This window comes from Saccoglossus kowalevskii, chromosome 12 (genome assembly GCF_978046115.1).
Source record: "Saccoglossus kowalevskii chromosome 12, keSacKowa6.1, whole genome shotgun sequence".
In the NCBI taxonomy this organism is placed as follows: domain Eukaryota; kingdom Metazoa; phylum Hemichordata; class Enteropneusta; family Harrimaniidae; genus Saccoglossus; species Saccoglossus kowalevskii.
The window spans coordinates 19,545,111-19,563,116 of NC_140652.1; the positions used below are offsets into that span (position 1 = coordinate 19,545,111).

General features: G+C 36.5%; 1 protein-coding gene across 1 annotated transcript; it reads right to left on the reverse strand.

Annotated features, from left to right (window-relative positions):
- Positions 1-3,045: 3,045 nt before the first annotated feature.
- On the reverse strand, positions 3,046-4,056 carry LOC146735606 (uncharacterized). Its single transcript, XM_085505945.1, has 2 exons — positions 3,951-4,056; positions 3,046-3,455 (listed from the first exon to the last, which is right to left on the reverse strand). Exons 1-2 carry the CDS (start codon positions 4,054-4,056, stop codon positions 3,046-3,048), a joined length of 516 nt encoding a protein of 171 aa, XP_085362071.1.
- Positions 4,057-18,006: the final 13,950 nt, after the last annotated feature.

Genomic DNA, 18,006 nt, shown 5'->3' on the forward strand with positions numbered 1-18,006 from the left:
TTTATTTCTGAACTTTCTGTTCATTTTTTTTTTCAAATGTATCATAACATTACTACACGTTAATCTAATGTAACAATTGTGACATCATGGTATGCACTTTTAATTGTGCACTTCAAAAAAGCTATCATACTTTGTGGTTGATTACTCGTTCTTAGACAGATTATATCAGGGAGTGTATTGATATTTCACATATTGTTGAGTTTAGTGAAGAATATATTAAATCCTTATCACATGTTCCTGATTTTTGTTTTCAATGTTTTACTACGTGACTATTTTATTACTGGTGCAAGCGGCAGGGTATATGATCACGCCAACAACTGATAGCACGTTTTGGTCATAGCATCGATGTCCATATACAACTCTTTTGTACATTAATTGTTGTGGATGCTCAGTGACTGATTATACCATCTCGTATAGCACATTAATCTCTGTACTACTGTGCTCAATGTACTATGTATGTATATTGTCCCATGTATTACTGCCGCCGTGCGTTGCAATAAACGATTGCTAGGACTCACGACGATTACAGACGCTGGTAGCGCCATGCACAACGACGGTATGATGTAAAACGTCCTACCTTTGTCGTTTCCGGTTTCAAATCCTTCTCTCTAATTTGTGCACTCTAAGCACGTAACAAGCAGTGTACACAACCTCGGTTAGGTGCTAGCGTTTGAGTCACATTTGGTAAACATAGAACCATTAACAGGCATATTTTACATTTTTTACATTATGCAGTGAGTTATTAGTAAAATAATTTTCACAAATATTATTGTTACTATTAAATTCTATGATTGAATCAATAGCAACAACGTGTCACTCTCCACCTATTTTTTCCTTGCTTGAATGGTCCTCCTTGGTCGTATCTCAGCAGAAAAGTTGATAAGGGTATTGTAATGTTTGTGAGTCAATAAAGACAAACACTGTTGCAACACGTGTGGCCACGTCCAAGCTTTATTCCAGACTGCCCGTACTCCCAAAATCTACAGACTCCCTAGCACAATTGTCATTCATAATATATTACACCCTAAAATGAACTACTGACTCCCTAGCACAATTGTCGTTCTTAATATATTGCATTCCTTCCTTAATTTTTAATTGCCCGAACTAAAAATATAATTTAAATACGTCTTATCTTAATCGAAAAATGCCTATTAAAATTAAATCTTTTTACTACAAACCTATATAAGTTACGTTAGTCTGTTAGTATATTAGTATATCAGTTATTCCACTTATTTTTCGTTTGTGTTTTTTTTTATTCTTTCACAGTCTGCTCTTAACCGACATATAGTGTATTACTAACTACATTACCTATTTTCAAATTCAATGAAAAATCACAATAAATATCATCATAAATATCAATTATTCAACTATAACATCATCAAGTATATTAACTTGAAAAAATCGAAATGAATGTTCAATATAAACTCTAAATCACATAAAAATTCATTATCCCGTTCAATTTAATATTGCAGTCTGTCCGGCGGTTTCATTTCTCTCGCAGGATATCTTCTTTCTATTTCTCATTCTGGGATCTGATTACCATTTCCATTATTTCTACCATTACCATGTTCACCATTACCATTTTCACCATTACCATTACCAGTACAATTATTTTGTTTACCATTACCATTATGTTTACCATTACCATTATATTGTTTACCATTACCATTATTTCCGATATTTTTCTTGTATGTAATAATTTGGTCGCCATGTCGCCTCATCATCTTGTCCGGGGTCTTCACCTTATAAGATATTCACTAACTGGTAACAATTCAATTTGCTGAATGTTCAACATGCTTGACTCTGACAATTTTGAGTTGCAGTACATATTTAGTGGTAACCGTGACAATGCATCTGCATTTGCATTTTTCGCAGTTGGTTTGTATTCAATGGTGTAATTATAGGCCGAAAGTTGAATAGCCCACCGTTGTAATCTAGCGGCGGCTAATGCGGGAATTCCAGTCTTTGGCTCAAGAATTTTAATTAACGGTTGATGATCTGTAATTAGTACAAATTCTCTACCATAAAGATATTGGTGAAATTTCTTAACTCCAAACACTAATGCGAGTGCTTCTTTTTCTATTTGAGAATAATTTTTCTCCGACTGTGAAAGTGTTCTAGATGCAAAAGCGATGGGTTTTTCTTCGCCATTTGTAACATCAATGGCAGTTTTTCACTGTAATAGACTAAGACATGGGCTGAACTCAGTTCATCTTTCAGTCATCGAAAGGAAGCATCGCACTCATCTGTCCATTTCCAGGGCACATTTTTCTCCAGTAGATGGTTGAGTGGATGGGCTAACATTGCCAAATTTGGAATGAATTTGCCATAATAGTTTAAAATTCCTAGAAAGGATTTCAATTGGTGTAAATTCTGTGGTTTAGGTGCGTTGTTTATCGCCTCGACTTTCTTCCTCGTAGTGTGAATACCTTCAGCATCAACCATATACCCCATAAGTTCAACACTATCTTTCATAAATTGACACTTACTTTTGTTAAGTCGCAAACCATAATCTTGCAGTCGTTGTAGAACTTTCTTCAGGTTGTCTATGTGTTCCGCGTCATCCTTTCCAGTTATTAACAAATCGTCAATTCGACACACCACTCCAGTTAACCCTTGTAGTATTTTTTCCATAGTTTTCTGAAACAACGCTGGGGCAGAAGCAACTCTAAACGGCAACCTTGTATAGCTATAAAGTCCTTTATGAGTGTTTATGGTTACATATGCTTTTGATTTATCATCAAGTGGTATTTGTTGATATGCATGGGTTAAATCTAATTTAGTAAATTTCTTTCCGCCATTCAATGTTGCAAACATATCCTCTGGGCTAGGTAGTGGATATTGGTCGATACATAATACAGGGTTGATTGTTACTTTATAGTCACCGCATATTTTAATTGCACCATTGGGTTTTGGTACAGGAACAATCGGTGCTGCCCAATCACTATAATCAACTTTTTCAATTACTCTCATTCTTTCCAACCTATTCAAGTCGTTTTCAATTGCCGTTCGCAAGGCATATGGAACAGGTCTAGGTTTGAAAAATTATGGCGTAGCATCTGGCTGTACGACCAATTCAGCTTTAATACCCTTCAGTGTACCTAATTCATCCTGAAACAATTCCTGGTACTGATCTAACACACTTCCAATATCGCTTGATACGCGATTAACACTTGACCAATCTACCTTTAATTTTGACAACCAATCTCTGCCGAATAAAGAAGGACCCGAACCCCGAATTACGGTAAGTGGTAAATATACTTGCTGTTCATTATACTGTACTTTCGCTGTCATCTGAACAAGTATTTTCAATGGCTCTTCAGTATACCTTTTAAGCAACAATGTGGGTTTGTTTAATTTGACACTGCCCAACCTGTGTTTCCATGTTTCTTCAGAAATAATAGAGACGGAGGCACCAGTGTCTAATTCCATTCCAAGTTTAACACCATTCACTTCTGGATGTAAAATTATATTAGCTGTAGAATTATTAGTATTATCACTGTCCGAAGAAAGTGAATTATCTTGCCAAACACATTTTATACGCGAATTCCTTTTGTTCACTGATGTACGTGAGTGACAATGGCTATGTGACCTCTTTTGTTACACATCCTACACAACTTCTCTTTGTAATAACACTTGTCTGGAAAATGGTTTGTCTTGCCACAACGAAAACAGGGTTTTTTAGCATAGGTCTTTGTTTTGGAATACACTGCACATACTTCATGCTCTTTTGTATTGGCTTGCAACTCACTGGCTTGTTTATTTACAGTTTCATAACTCTGAGCAAGTTCAAACGCACGATCAAGGGTTAGACCTGACACAGTTAACAATTTCTTTTGTGTAACAGAATCCCGCATTCCACACACAAACCTGTCACGCAGAGCTTCGTTCAAAAAGGTTCCGAATTCACATTTTTCAGCAAGGTGTAAGAAATATGGCGACTTGCTTACCCTCGTCAGTAACTTTATTTGCTTTGAAGTATTGGTCCAGTCTTTCTGTATACGAAACCCAATTTTCGCCTTCTGTAAACTCTTCTATTTTCCCCAGTAAAGCCATGCTGGTTTCTTCATTCAACCATTCATATTTCAAACACGTCTACCAGGTTTATGGTATCCTGCCGACTACGCCATTGTAATGTTTGTGAGTCAATAAAGACAAACACTGTTGCAACACGTGTGGCCACGTCCAAGCTTTATTCCATCTACAGACTCCCTAGCACAATTGTCATTCATAATATATTACACCCTACAATGAACTACTGACTCCCTGGCACAATTGCCATTCTTAATATATTGCAGGTATATATTTCATACTCTACCGTACACACCCTCCTTCTGTCCCACAAACAAGCTTCTGAGAGTCAATCTGTGCTTCATCACAAGTGGGTAACTTAAACTTTCATGAGCCATTAAAATTGAACCCTAGTCCATCGGTCTGGCAGTCATCAACTGTATATTCACTAGATGCTCCAACTTCTCTGAAAGAGCACACACAAAAGCCCTGTCTAGTATTTATATTCTGGTTGTGAGATTCGGAATAGCCTTGAGCTTTTCTGATACAAATCAAAGGTACAAATAATTCTTCCATCTGTCAGTCAAATATAGAAAGTTTACATTGCATCATGCCTTTTGGATTCTACTCAATTACAATATCCAAACTTGTGCCTTTCAAGAGAACGTCTGGTACCAACGTATCAATTATTATATAGTGTCAAAATATGCCGGTCTTTATTCATTAATCTGATATCAATTCAGTATCTGGCATTGACTATACTTTACTGCAAGTGATGTAGTTGACTGGTACACTGTGTTGCGTAGTCTACCAGGGATAACATGTATCTGCCCCAATAAATACATGTCTATGGTTGCCCATGCAAATGTCGTACGCTAATACTAGTTAGTATTGGTTGGCAGAGAATTACTAGCAGTGACACTCACTGATTCCGGTACATTACAAATTTATTCAAACACTCGTCATCTCATCGCTCGTCTTGTGACTAATGTTAATATCTCATACCAATCATTTCAAAATAACAATGACCGTTCATCAGATATTAGACCGAGACTTTGGGTAAATTGACACTGACCGGGTCAGTGAATAAGCACACGGAATACATTCTATGCTCTAGACATGTATTTCATGCCAAATTCAGAGCCAAATTTCGATTACTAAATACATTGTCTATTTTTTGCCTGCGACTTATATTTATTTTTGTTTTAAAAGGTTATGTTAACGGCCTCTATCAAGAATTATTCTGACATTATTTTTATGAATTTTATTAAATATTTTGCCTTGCAACCGTCTTCTGATTATGTCATATATATACTTGGTTCTGACATCTTATCAATGCTATCGACACACTATATTTTACTTTCTCATGCACGTGTTTCTACAAATAACGACAACACGCCCCCTTCTATGAGAATATTGTTTGCTCTACTTGTATCCTAACCATATTGTTTATTGAAAAAATGGGCAACTTACCTTCATGCATGTTGTTGTGTGACATACAATGGCAACACTTGGATACAATTATTCATAAAATGAAAAATAAAAAAGTCAGTTAATTTAAACTCAAATGTGAACGTTTCCTTTATGTTAACAACTATATCGTTGTCGATAAGATAAAACAGCTGTTCCTAGTTGATCTAAGCTTCAGGCAGGGGCTTCATTGAGATTATTTTTCAAAGCACCGACAAAAGAAAAGAAAACACCGTTGGCACCATATTGAAACAATCGCAGAGGTATTGTTGACTTTTATTTCAATGCTTATACACGACAGTCACATTTGCAAGTATTTGTTATCGGCATAAACATGATGGTTACCACTTTATTTGACGAAGAGCGGATTTTCTATTTCCTCATTTGATGTCATTTCATCTATTTTAAAATACTTGTGGGCTAAATGTAAAACAAACAGACTACATATTTTCGATGAATACTAATTAAATCGCTAGAAACTAATCAACAAATTATCATGTTTACAGCTATATTTTGCTCTCCTCAGTAGAGTTTGTAAGCTCGTCACATAATAGGATATTATATTACAAGTGCCAATGTTACATTTGCGCTAATGTTACATGAGCTCAAATGATATAGTTAAACGAGTAAAACTAAAAGGTTTAGTTGGGTTCTGTAAAATTATTAACCCTAAATGTATCTGCAAATTTGAATCTTCAATGTTGCATTTGGGATTTGGAAAACAGAATTTTTAAGCAATAAGTGACCATACAGAAGGGTAGGGTATAACCATTTTCATTGACGAAGATAAAAAAAAAGATTTTAATGATGATGTAAGATGTGTCCACCTTGACACTGAATTTGGCATGATTGACGAGGAACAACAGTTGATTGGTCAAAATAAAGCGATATTGCCTAGCACAAGAGAATATCTCAATGATTCAAAATTGGCACTAAGCTCTATGTATTATATACTTACTGTCACATTGGTTGCAATTAAAGTATTGAAGTACATATAAAAAAACAAGGCTAGCAATTTGGAAAAATTAAAGACAATCAGAAGGACTTCTTACGGTCCGAGCACCTGCAGCACACTGACCTTAAAAGAATGTTTTTTTAAAGACACGAGTGCTGAACATGACGGGGGTAATGAACATGATGACAGTTAAAATCTTTGGTCCATATATGTTGTGTAGTCTGGGTGACAATTACGTCATTTCCAAGGTTAAATAGCCCGCATGCATGTTCCAGTTAGTCTATTGAACAGACTCAAGTAGTATGATCAAACATACACAGCTTATGTGGGCGAGTATAGGTGGCAGCATATGGTCATGTGGCCAAACGGGGAATGAGTGGTTGATGAAAGTGGGTATTCATGTCCAAATAGCATTGAGCACATACAGAATGGCTTCAATGCACAAAAGCTTTCATACAATAAACCAAACAGTGCATTCATTTTCAACATCTCTCATTGAAACTGTGTAAGTGTTGGTAGACTTTTTTGGTAAAATATATTTTAGTACCGTGTTCAACAGAAAATACACATCAGATATTTCCAATACACAACGATATTGGTATTTTTCTGCATGTAAATGACAGAATTTCTCTAATTTGAAAACGAAAAGATTACATATTACATAAGTCTACATATTACATATAGCAAACAGTACATCTCTAATTATATTATACCAGTGTGTCACTGCCATCAATGCATCATTATGATTGGTTGGGAGACTGTTTTAATTTATGCAAGCCATGGTTAAATAGAGCATAATGCAAAGTTATGGTGATCCAAATAAGACCCCAGAATATGAATACAAGCTCAATTCGTAAACAAATAAAGGGAAGGGCATTTAAATATTATATTTTGGCAGTGGTTAAATCAAAAAAAATGTACAACCTACAATTTTTGCATGCTATTTTTTGCGACATGTTTTCGTTGTCTGCAACATAGACATGGCCGAGTATCATGTTTGGGAGCTGTCAGGGCAAAATTTTCTTGCAGAAACCGTCCAGACGGAGAGAAAGAAACGCTTTGCCAATTTTAATGCAATTTACCTTGACGATTTCGAAACACAGGCTAAATTGTATGCTAAATGCGGCGAAAATTGTTCCGTTGCAGCATTTCAAAATGTATTTGTCAAACTTGCAAAATGCGTTGTTTCAGGGGCCCCGTGTAAATGTAACACCCACTGACACAGTCTGGTATTCGTGAAAATAAATTGGGATCTAAGATGAATGAGATTTCAATAGCAGCAAATTTGTTGACAATTCAAACAAATCATTATGTTAGGGTAACTGCGTGCACTGTGTTAGATTCGGCAGGAGTTGAAACCAGACACATTACGTATTTCACGGCACATAAAAACGAAGCTAGTGTTTCGGTCTTACACCAACAAACTCACAAATAATCAGAGTCAAGGAATGTCCAGTATCCTTTCTCGCAATTTTCGGTATAAAAACAAATCCTCTGACAGAGAAGTGACCGTAGCGATCGAAGCTGATGTTTCCGACAAAGGCATCCGTACCCCAGAAAACACCGGCATAGTAGCGTCTGGACCAACTCCCGCAAAATCTGGCACCGCGTCAGTATCTAATACCCACAATCAAAGTACACATGCAGCATCTGCTTTGTTCTATAACTGCACCTTTAGTGGACCAATTAATGTCAGCATAACAAACACAAAATAGAAAATTCGACAACGATAATAGGTGCACAGCACATGTTTTCAAAAATGGTGCACAGTGCGCGCTGCCGGTAATTTCTGCTGATGATAATTTATACACAGCTTTAATTTATTCATATGTAAATTAAGCGTTGAGCTTGTTCAGTTTATTCAATTTCAAATTATTTGCTAGTTTTTTGCGTTGTAGAAATAAACTTCCTTTGATTGTGAAGATATCTAAACTTGCAGTTCTGTGCGTTTCTGTGTACGGAGCGCTAGTGTGCGATAAGAGATTAAATACTGGTTCCAGGGCCCATTTCATCTGATCACCGTGTCGAGCAGCCGATGCTCATTACACGTCGTTCGAAAACGACTTTTTCTTATTTTATAAAAAGGCCGATAGTGTCGAAAATGCTACAGAAATGAAATTGGTATAATATAATAGCAATAGACCACCGACGGTGGTTTATTGCTTAATTGATTTACCGGCATATACAAAAATGTAACCCTAGGCGTCAAGTGTTAAAATGTAGATGATATATTTAATTTGAAAACATGTTTCAGCATATGGTATATGTGTGGGTTATTATTATTTAGTACTTGTGATTAATTTCAATAATAGTATTTTCATAAATTCATAACATAACATCACGTCATATCAACTCAGTCACATGCCGGGCAACAGATTTAATTACTTTGTATGTTGCCACCAAAAATATAAAATTGATACCTACCATGTAAATAAGACTCCAGATTGATCGCCATCGTATACACCAGTGCACATATGAAAAATGTTGCCCGGGCAACGGATTTAATTACTTTGTATGTTGCCACCAAAAATATAAAATTGATACCTACCATGTAACATCTGCTGCTCACATGTTAGTGTAGTATTTAAATATTGCGACTTCCGTGAAAAAATATTGATTTGTATCTAACATATTTGTAGTCATGAAAACAAGAATTGGGGTTTATAAAATTTATATTTGTGTTTGAAAACACGACAATTTAGAATGGCATTGGCAAAATGATGACCTCGGATGTAGCCATGTCTAGGGGCATGGATATGATTTATAGTCTTTACCCATTAATGTAATGTTATAGTGTATATGAAGTATGTGATCATGAATAATATTCATGATCATTTGTGACCACACCATTGATTATTCGGCATAGGTAAGGTTGCTATTGTAGGTAAATGTCCACAGCTGGAATGTACACAACTATCATATATTAGGCAAAAACTGATAGGAGCCAATTCCTTGTGCTCACTACATACACATGTACATCAGTGAATGTTTTCTGTTGCCAGCTGCCATTTTTGAAATGGTGCTACCGATCAACAGTTCATGCCACTCACCTCAACATTAAACAATGACATGTGTTGTCATTTCTTATTAATTTTATTTTTATGGAAATGAGTTACATTTTTCTAAAATAAACAAAATTTGATAGTAATATCAATACAATTATTGTTTAAAATGATTATATTTGATATAGACTGAACATGTTGGGGAAAAATAAATCTAAAATAATAAAATCCCTGCCTAACTACCCAATAATTTTTACTCTAATACTGGAAACAGCAAATTTGTTTTTCATTGGCCTCATAATGGTTTGAGATCTTTTTAACATGATCCACAAGGAGTTTACTCCTTATAGCACGTATGTGGGCTGGCTTATGCAAACCAACAATGCTGTTTTTGCACATGGTCATTTCACTCCGGTTATATGTCAGATGACACATTAACATTGCCATGCGATAAATTCATTACTTTTACAGGTTCTATCAGTCTGATGGGTTTAATATCATTGATAACTCTATGAAGTACAACTACATTCCATATAGTCTCTTTGCACCTACTTTATTTCTTATTCTTTCTGAATGGACAGTTGGATGAACATACAATAGCCACAAAGTAAGGGGGTATATTTGTACAACACCCTGTAACTTTGCATGATATGGGTCTATAATACTGTCTTGTAAACAGTTAACTACTGGTTTTGTACAGTTTATTGTTGCTGCACATATACTTATTGAAAACAACAAGATATATTATTTTCGGCAATATGACTATTACCAAATTGGTCGGTGGTGATACCTATCATTTGGGTCTTCCGTCAACACTTATCTGCTTTTGCACCATGAGTCGTTCCATGCACATCATACCAGATTTAATCATGACACTCCGTTTACAACACTAATTTACCTCATTATAATGTGAATGTGCATAACCAGTGTTTTCATTGAGAGGATGCTTGAATGCACGGTAGTGCTTTCAGCATCCTCTCACTAGTTATTTACATAGTGCCTCAAGATTTAATTTATGGAAAGTCCACTCATTTCCAAAGCATTTCAACAATGTTCTTCCTATTGAACATTCCTCTACTCAACACCTTACTCAAATTATTCATTACAATATATAATCCTTACCACTTTTTTTTTTTAATTTTTTTCCAGGCGAGTTAATTCAACCATCACCAGTATCTCCTATTGGTTCAACTTTTTACTTTATTCTTACTCGATTTTTTTTGTTAACTTGTTGTATATCGATGGTTAAAATAAAAAATAAAAACTTTATTTTTTCCTTGTTCATTGCAGACGTTTATTCTATTTACACTATTTTACATGGTTGTCTTCCAACTAGTCATGCTGAGTGATGTCTAATAGCAGCTGGCCAAATTACAATCGAGTGGTGGGTGGGTCACAGTCAAGTACAAATAAGCCATTCACTGCCAAAGAACAAATATAATCATTATTTCCGATCAAATACTTTAACCTCCCCTCTTGATTCAAATGACATAACCAAAAGACTTAAGACATCACCTACTTCCTATAACACACAACACCATATTCACATAATTGTTCATACATGTATACATTGTCAAAGCAAAATTAATTACATAAATGTACCAATGGCTCCAGCAAATCATCTGCCCATATTAACTATAACCTCTTTTGTAATCCCTCTAATACTTATATTTCGTGTTTCAATTACATAATGTTAATCCAAAATGTAAGCTTCTATTATTTGAACACAATTCTATTATCAAGGTCACGTTTGTATTGCGCTGGTCCCACTAACTCTGAATTATATACCATCTTATCCAAGGGTTACATATCTTCATAAAACGCATTTATCGAAGTAAATTTGAACTTAGGATTACTTTTCTACGGATTTGAGATTTGGTGACATATTCTTATTACGATGCCTCTTTTTCAACATTTCCGTAGCTTCTTCAGAATATCCAAATTGTCACAGAGTAAAGGGTCCAATCGGATCAACTAATATCGAAGTAGCTGTGTATATAAGGACTATAGTATGAATGTGCTTGCAACCTTAAAAAATCAAACATACTTACTTTACTTTATACCTAACCGTTTCTGGTTGCCTAATAATCATAAATAATGTATAAATCCAAGTACACAGTACAAACGGTTGACAAAAAATCGACATGCACCTTTACGACTAATCCTCGAGTGCAAGGCAACACACAACTACTGCAAGATGCACAAGTGTGATTCTATGCAAATTACTTTTGGCACAATTATTAAATTGTCACACATCTGCAAAGTGTGAGATGGACTTGTTTCTAGGAACTAGGACTATGTCAATATCACCAATATTATAATTTGACTTCATGACAATTTGAGTATAAATCCAACAAATGTCCAAAATATCTTTTTGAAGGTAATAGCTACCAAAAACAAACAAACAAGGAGTGATCTAAACAACTATTTAGCCATGACAACAATGTGACAATACCCTTGAAGTAGTTACAATAAGTATGTCTGTATTATTTATGCTGAGGTAATTGATTGACAATTCACTTCACTAGACTAGTTTGTGAATATTCAAAATGTTTTTTTTTATATTTTGCCCAATTACACTAGAAGCATACCCATAACACAATTATTCAGTTTACGCTTCCGATGCGCTGTATATTCATTCTTTCACAAGATGTTACAACGAGGGCTCTTGATTACATATCATCTTATCCAAAAGGTACATATCTTCAGAAGACGCATTTATCGAAGTAGTTATGTCTAAGCTCAGTAACATTAACACAGGTTCGTTGAACTTAGGATGTTTCTTCACGGAGTATATTAAAGTCCACTTGTTGCACCGTGTGAAATGCAGAACTTCTGGCCAGTTTATGACAGAATGCGTCACTAACAAACAGAACACATAATGATGTAATCTGCCGCATATAATGTATTGCATACATATAACAGGATTTATTTGACTCGTATTCATAGCGCATGAAACAAGGTGTAACTTGTAGATATATAGTTAAATGATGGGGTCATGAACATGATGACTTTCAGCATTTTCGATAAAAACTTTCCGTTTTCAAAATAGACAAATTCTGTCATATATATGACTTCTCCCACGGAGAAAAACGTCCACGCAGTAATGTCCTTTGGTACAACCCACCATATAGCTGCACCGTCCGTAATAGTATCGGCAACGATTCCTGGATTTAATTGATAAGTGCTTCCCGACTGGCAATAATCTCAGGAAAATATTCAACCGAAATACCATCAAAGTCAGCTATAGCTGTATGAAGAATATAAAAGACACCATCAACAGTAACAACAAACGGCAACTCGCAGCTGATAAGAGCACCACAACTGATAAAACGAAAGTCAACAAACTATGCAATTGTCAGAAAAAACGGCATGACCCCTGGATGGGAAGTGTTTACAGTCCGGCGTGATATACCAAGCGGAAGTTACGCGCTTAGACAAACAAACTAGCGAAACGTACGTCGGTCTCACTGGAAATCAATCAAAACAAGGTACAGAAACCACACTGCCTCATTTCATAATCAGGCCTCTATAAATGCTACAGAACTAACTAAACATGTTTGGTCACTCAAAGAAAAAAATATTGAGCACAGAATAACATGGAAAATTCTTGCTCGTGGTAGCCCGTACAGTAGCTCCAGCAAACGATGCATTCTATGTTTGAAGGAAAAATATATAATAATTTTTAGCCCCCACCACTCCACACTAAACAAAAGAAATGAACTCCTATCATCATGCCTACACAGATCAAAAGCCTTATTATGTAACACTTAAACCTGTATGTTTTTTTTATTTTTAATTAATATGTTAATTTGCGAAGTTTATAATGTATGCTCGTTGGTGCAGTAAATTATTAAACATAAAGCTTCTGATGAGTGAGGTACTTGTACCTTACAAAACAGTGCTGTCGAGTTTCAATATTCATGTAGTTGTGTATTAATTCCTCTAATACCGCATTTATCCGCTCTACATACACTTTATATTGAGCACTCTTGTTTTGGAATAATCGACTCCCTCATCTAGACTATATATATATATATATATATATATATATAGTCTAGATTATATATATATATATATATATATATATATATATATATATATATATATATATATATATATATATATATAATCTGTTTAATTCGTTTAAAAGATTCCTCTCATTAGTAAATAGCGCCCTCACTCCACAATATTTAGAATGAGTGGTTGGTCAAAAGTTTGATGAGTCAGGTGCATCTATTGGCTAAGCTTGTTGTACATAGATGCAAATGAGTATAGGAACCATTAATGCTGTAGGGTGTACTGGGAGGGGTGGAGGATTTCATGTTTGTAATGACTGGTTGTAATGTGGTATCTCGTTGTTTTCAAGATGCAGCCTGATATTTGTTGCTTTCTTGGTTGTTCAATTATGGCTAAAATTTGTGTGGTGGGTGGGAGATGTGTTTATTGTTTGTTGAGTCATTGTTTAGACATCCTGCAGCTTGAAATGGTATGGTCCAAATCGAAATTCGATATGGTGGTGTTGAATATCTGTGCGATATGGCAGTGTCATCTAAAAACGACGCATCAAAAGGATTTCTGTCTATTTATTTACTGTTGTAGATCCTGAGAACTAGCCATTGAATATGATGTCGGGAATGAATGGTTTTCTGGACAAGCTTTATTAATTATTGCTCGCAATATTCCAGTATGAATTGGGTGCAAACTGTGACACCAAATCTAGTCGTTGTATTTTTATGCTTCTAAAATATTTTTTTTTTAAATAAAATAAATTAAATAGAAATATTATGTGTATTTTTGTATGTGGAAACATGGCTTACCCACTAAAAAATATAAAGAAGTGTGGTCTGCAGTTCTTTTTTTAATTTTTTTATTTGTAAAAAAAACTGGAGTGTAAACAATAAAACACTCACAGTGCAAGGCTAGTTCACCAACATGTCTATTCTCTTGCTTGAGTGTGAACGTACATGGTTTAGTGACTACCTCTTATATTATTAAATTTTAGAATTTTTTTATTTGGGAAGGTTCTTCTATAAAAATAGAACATATATATATATATATATGTTCTCAAATACCAATATTTTCGTGTAATGTTCAACGCCCATGGTACTTAAATATATTCTGCGAAAAAAAGTCTACTGACAATAACATTTGTTTAATGAAAAATGATGTATATGAATACATAATTTGGTATATAGTATGAAACCCTTTGTTAATTGAAGCCTTTCTGCATTTGTAAAAGGCCATGAATACCCACTTTCATCCAGCACTCATCCCAAATTTAGCCACATGATCATATGCTGACACCTGCCAATAGACTAAGTAGAACATGTTATTTCTTGTGGTATGAAGTAAAGCCAGAAATAGATGTTTTGGTGGCACCCGTTAGACGGCGCATTTGGCATACCGCATTGGCTTGTGGGAGTGTATTGTGTGAGTTTGTCAGTCTAGGCGTTGCCACGTCACAGTCAGCAGCTCGTCAAGTGTATTTATTTTATCTCACTGCGTATCATTCTAAATGGAGGACCCGCCAGCTACCTCTGGTGTGCAGCAGCTTCTGCAGGAAAATAACGCGCAACTTTTGCAGTCGATTAACGCTCTAGTTTCGCAAAAGATGACTTCTTTAAGAGACGAGTTGCAATTGTCGCATGACCTCTCCACTCAAGTCCAGATGGCAGAAATAAAGAAAGTGAAATATGGCATTGTTCCTACATTCTAACGGAAGGCCAATGAAGATCAGTATAAGCACAATATCAAAGTTGCGGACGTATTAGAAGAGGCGCAGTCCAGTTTGCAGCTTGCAAAATATGACACCGTGAAAGAAAAACTTGCCGCAGGTATGGACTTAATCGAAAAACGCCAGAAATTGATTCTACTTGCAGATACCTCTGAATACGGCTGGAGTACAGCCCAAGAATACGTATCGCATGACTTGGCTATTGACAGTGAAGACGAGAGAAGAATATGGAAGGCCGAAACGAGAGCGAGCAGAAAAATCAAGGATAAAGTTCAGAAGGCAAAGAAGACCCGTACTCGAAGAATTGTCAGCCAACAGGACCTTACCAGTTCCCAGAGTTCGACTTGGCATCAGACACCCAGCACTAGCAAAGGTTACAGCGGTCCCAGACAGGGAGTCTGTTTTGGTTGTGGTCGGCAAGGGCATTACCGTTTGGAATGCAGAGCTATGCCAACAAGTGGAAATCTGCAAACTGGTCTCAGTAGTGGCAAATGACTATTACATGAAAGGAATTTAATCGAGATAAGTACCGATTCTCGTTTCCTCTCTCATAATTTCCGTTTTTCGGATGGGAGTGCTATGCTCGCAGATAGAGATGCGCTACCAGGGTGTAGTCCGGTTGTGGTGAGGGGTCGTCTTTTGAAACATATAAATGCATGGTTACATATTTCTGCTTCTAAGTTCGTTATAGATTCTATTAGGTTTGGGTATAAAATACCCTTTTTCTCCAACCCGGCACCTATGTTTCTAAAACCAACAGGTCGGCACTCAATAATTCTGCTTTCGTTGAACATTCCATTTCTAACTTGCTTTTGTCCACAGCAATAGAGGAGACGCTAGTGCCTCCTTTAGTATGTAACCCTTTGTCAGTGGCTGTCAACAAAGAAAGTAAGAAGCGCCTTATCCTGGACCTAAGGCGTGTTAACTTGCACGTTTTCAAGAATAAATTTCGCTTTGAAGACCTGAAAACTGCTCAGGAAATGCTTTAGCCAGGATATATTTTATTTAAGTTTGATCTTAAATCTGGTTACCACCACATCGATATTTTTCCTGAACATCGCAAGTATCTGGGTTTTTCGTGGGAGTTCGCTGGGAAGCAACGTTATTTTTTTCTTTTGTGTTTTACCCTTCAGTTTGTGCTCTGGGCCATATATTTTTACCAAAATGATTCGCCCCCTTTAGTTAGTAAGTGGCGAGGGGAAGGGAAAACCGTTGTGGTCTATCTGGACGACGGCCTTGGTGCCAGTGGTTCACTCAAGTCCGCTTCTGCATGCGCAGTAGCAGTAAAAAGTGATTTAAATAATTTTGGTTTCATCACAAATGAGCAGAAATGTCAGTGAACTCCAGTTAGTAAGTTAGTGTGGTTGGGAACAGTGCTCGATATGGAGCAATGTAAGTTTTTTACTACAGTCGATCGACTCAGTCGCTTAGAGGCGACTATCACTGGCATTTTAACCAAATCCGGACATTCACGTCCGACGTCCAGGTTTGTATCAGCCAAGAAAGTGGCTCACGTTACCGGACAGATTGTTTCCATGAGAGTGGGTGCAGGTACTATTGCTTTACTTATGACTAGAGCGCTGTATTGCGCCCTCTATCCTTTGAGTTCTTGGGATAATTATGTTTTATTATCGGAAAGAGCCATTGTCGAAATAAATTTCTGGAAAGATAACGCTCGTAAGTTAAACGGCGCCCCCATCTGGCATGTTGAAAGAGCAACAAGGCTGGTATACTCCGACGCCGCAGACAAGGCGTTTGGTGGGTATGTGGTTGAAGGCGACAACTCCGTGGTACACGGGATGTGGGATGAGGGAGAGCAGTGTCTCAGTTCTACATGGAGAGAACTACAAGCAGTTTACAAAGTCTTGTGTAGTATTGTACATTTACTATCAGGTCGTACTGTCAAGTGGTTTACAGATAACCAGAATGTAGTGTCTATTGTACACAAGGGCAATATGAAGTCCGATTTGCAGGTTATTGCTTTAGCTATATTTAGTAGCTGTTCCCAGCATGGGATTTCTTTAGAGCTGGATTGGATCACAAGGAGTTCAAATGAAAAGGCTGATTATCTCAGTAAAATCATCGATGTAGACGATTGGTCTATTAACTTAGAGTATTTCAGATTTTTAGATTTTAAGTGGGGTCCTTTCTCAGTTGATAGGTTTGCATCCTCTTACAACGCTAAATGCGATAGATTCAATTCACGCTTTTGGTGTCCAAACACGGAGGCTGTGGACGCTTTTACTCAAGATTAGTCACTAGATAACAATTGGTTGTTACCACCTGTATGCCTCATTGGTAAAGTATGAGACATTTGGAATCATGCCGGGGTAGGGGTACCATAGTGATCCCATTATGGAGATCGGCGTACGTTTGGCCATTTATTTGTCCAGATGGAGTGCATTTCGCTGCTTACGTAGCAGACTGGATTGAATTGCCAAACGATTCGAGCATTTTTGCTGCAGGCAGGGGCTCAAACACTGTGTTTGGTGGGAAACAGCTGAATTTCCGTATTTTGGCTTTAAATGTAAAGTTCAAAGGTGAAAATGTGTCTAAACATAGCCTTGCAGGCTTTTGTTCTAGTGATAGAGGGTACTGTAATCTTTGCAAGCCATAAAATACGTATTTAAATTTTTTGCCGAGTAATGATAACTGTGCTGAGCTCAAATGACCGAAATAGTCCAAGTTTTCGTTTTTTGCTGTGATGGCATCAGATAATGTACCTGGCGCGAGTGATCGATGGATCCATAGCAGCCTGTTTTTCTGCAATTTGAATTTTTGCAATGACAATGATTTAGCCAATAGTGCTGGGCTCGAGTGATCGAATGTGG

Excerpts from the sequence above, each read along its gene's own strand:
- LOC146735606 (XM_085505945.1), bottom strand. The coding sequence starts at position 4,056 with ATGGCTTTACTGGGGAAAATAGAAGAGTTTACAGAAGGCGAAAATTGG. Across the intron at positions 3,456-3,950 it reads AAATAAAGTTACTGACGAGG|AAGTGAATGGTGTTAAACTT; the intron begins GTAAGCAAGTCG and ends TTTTACATCCAG.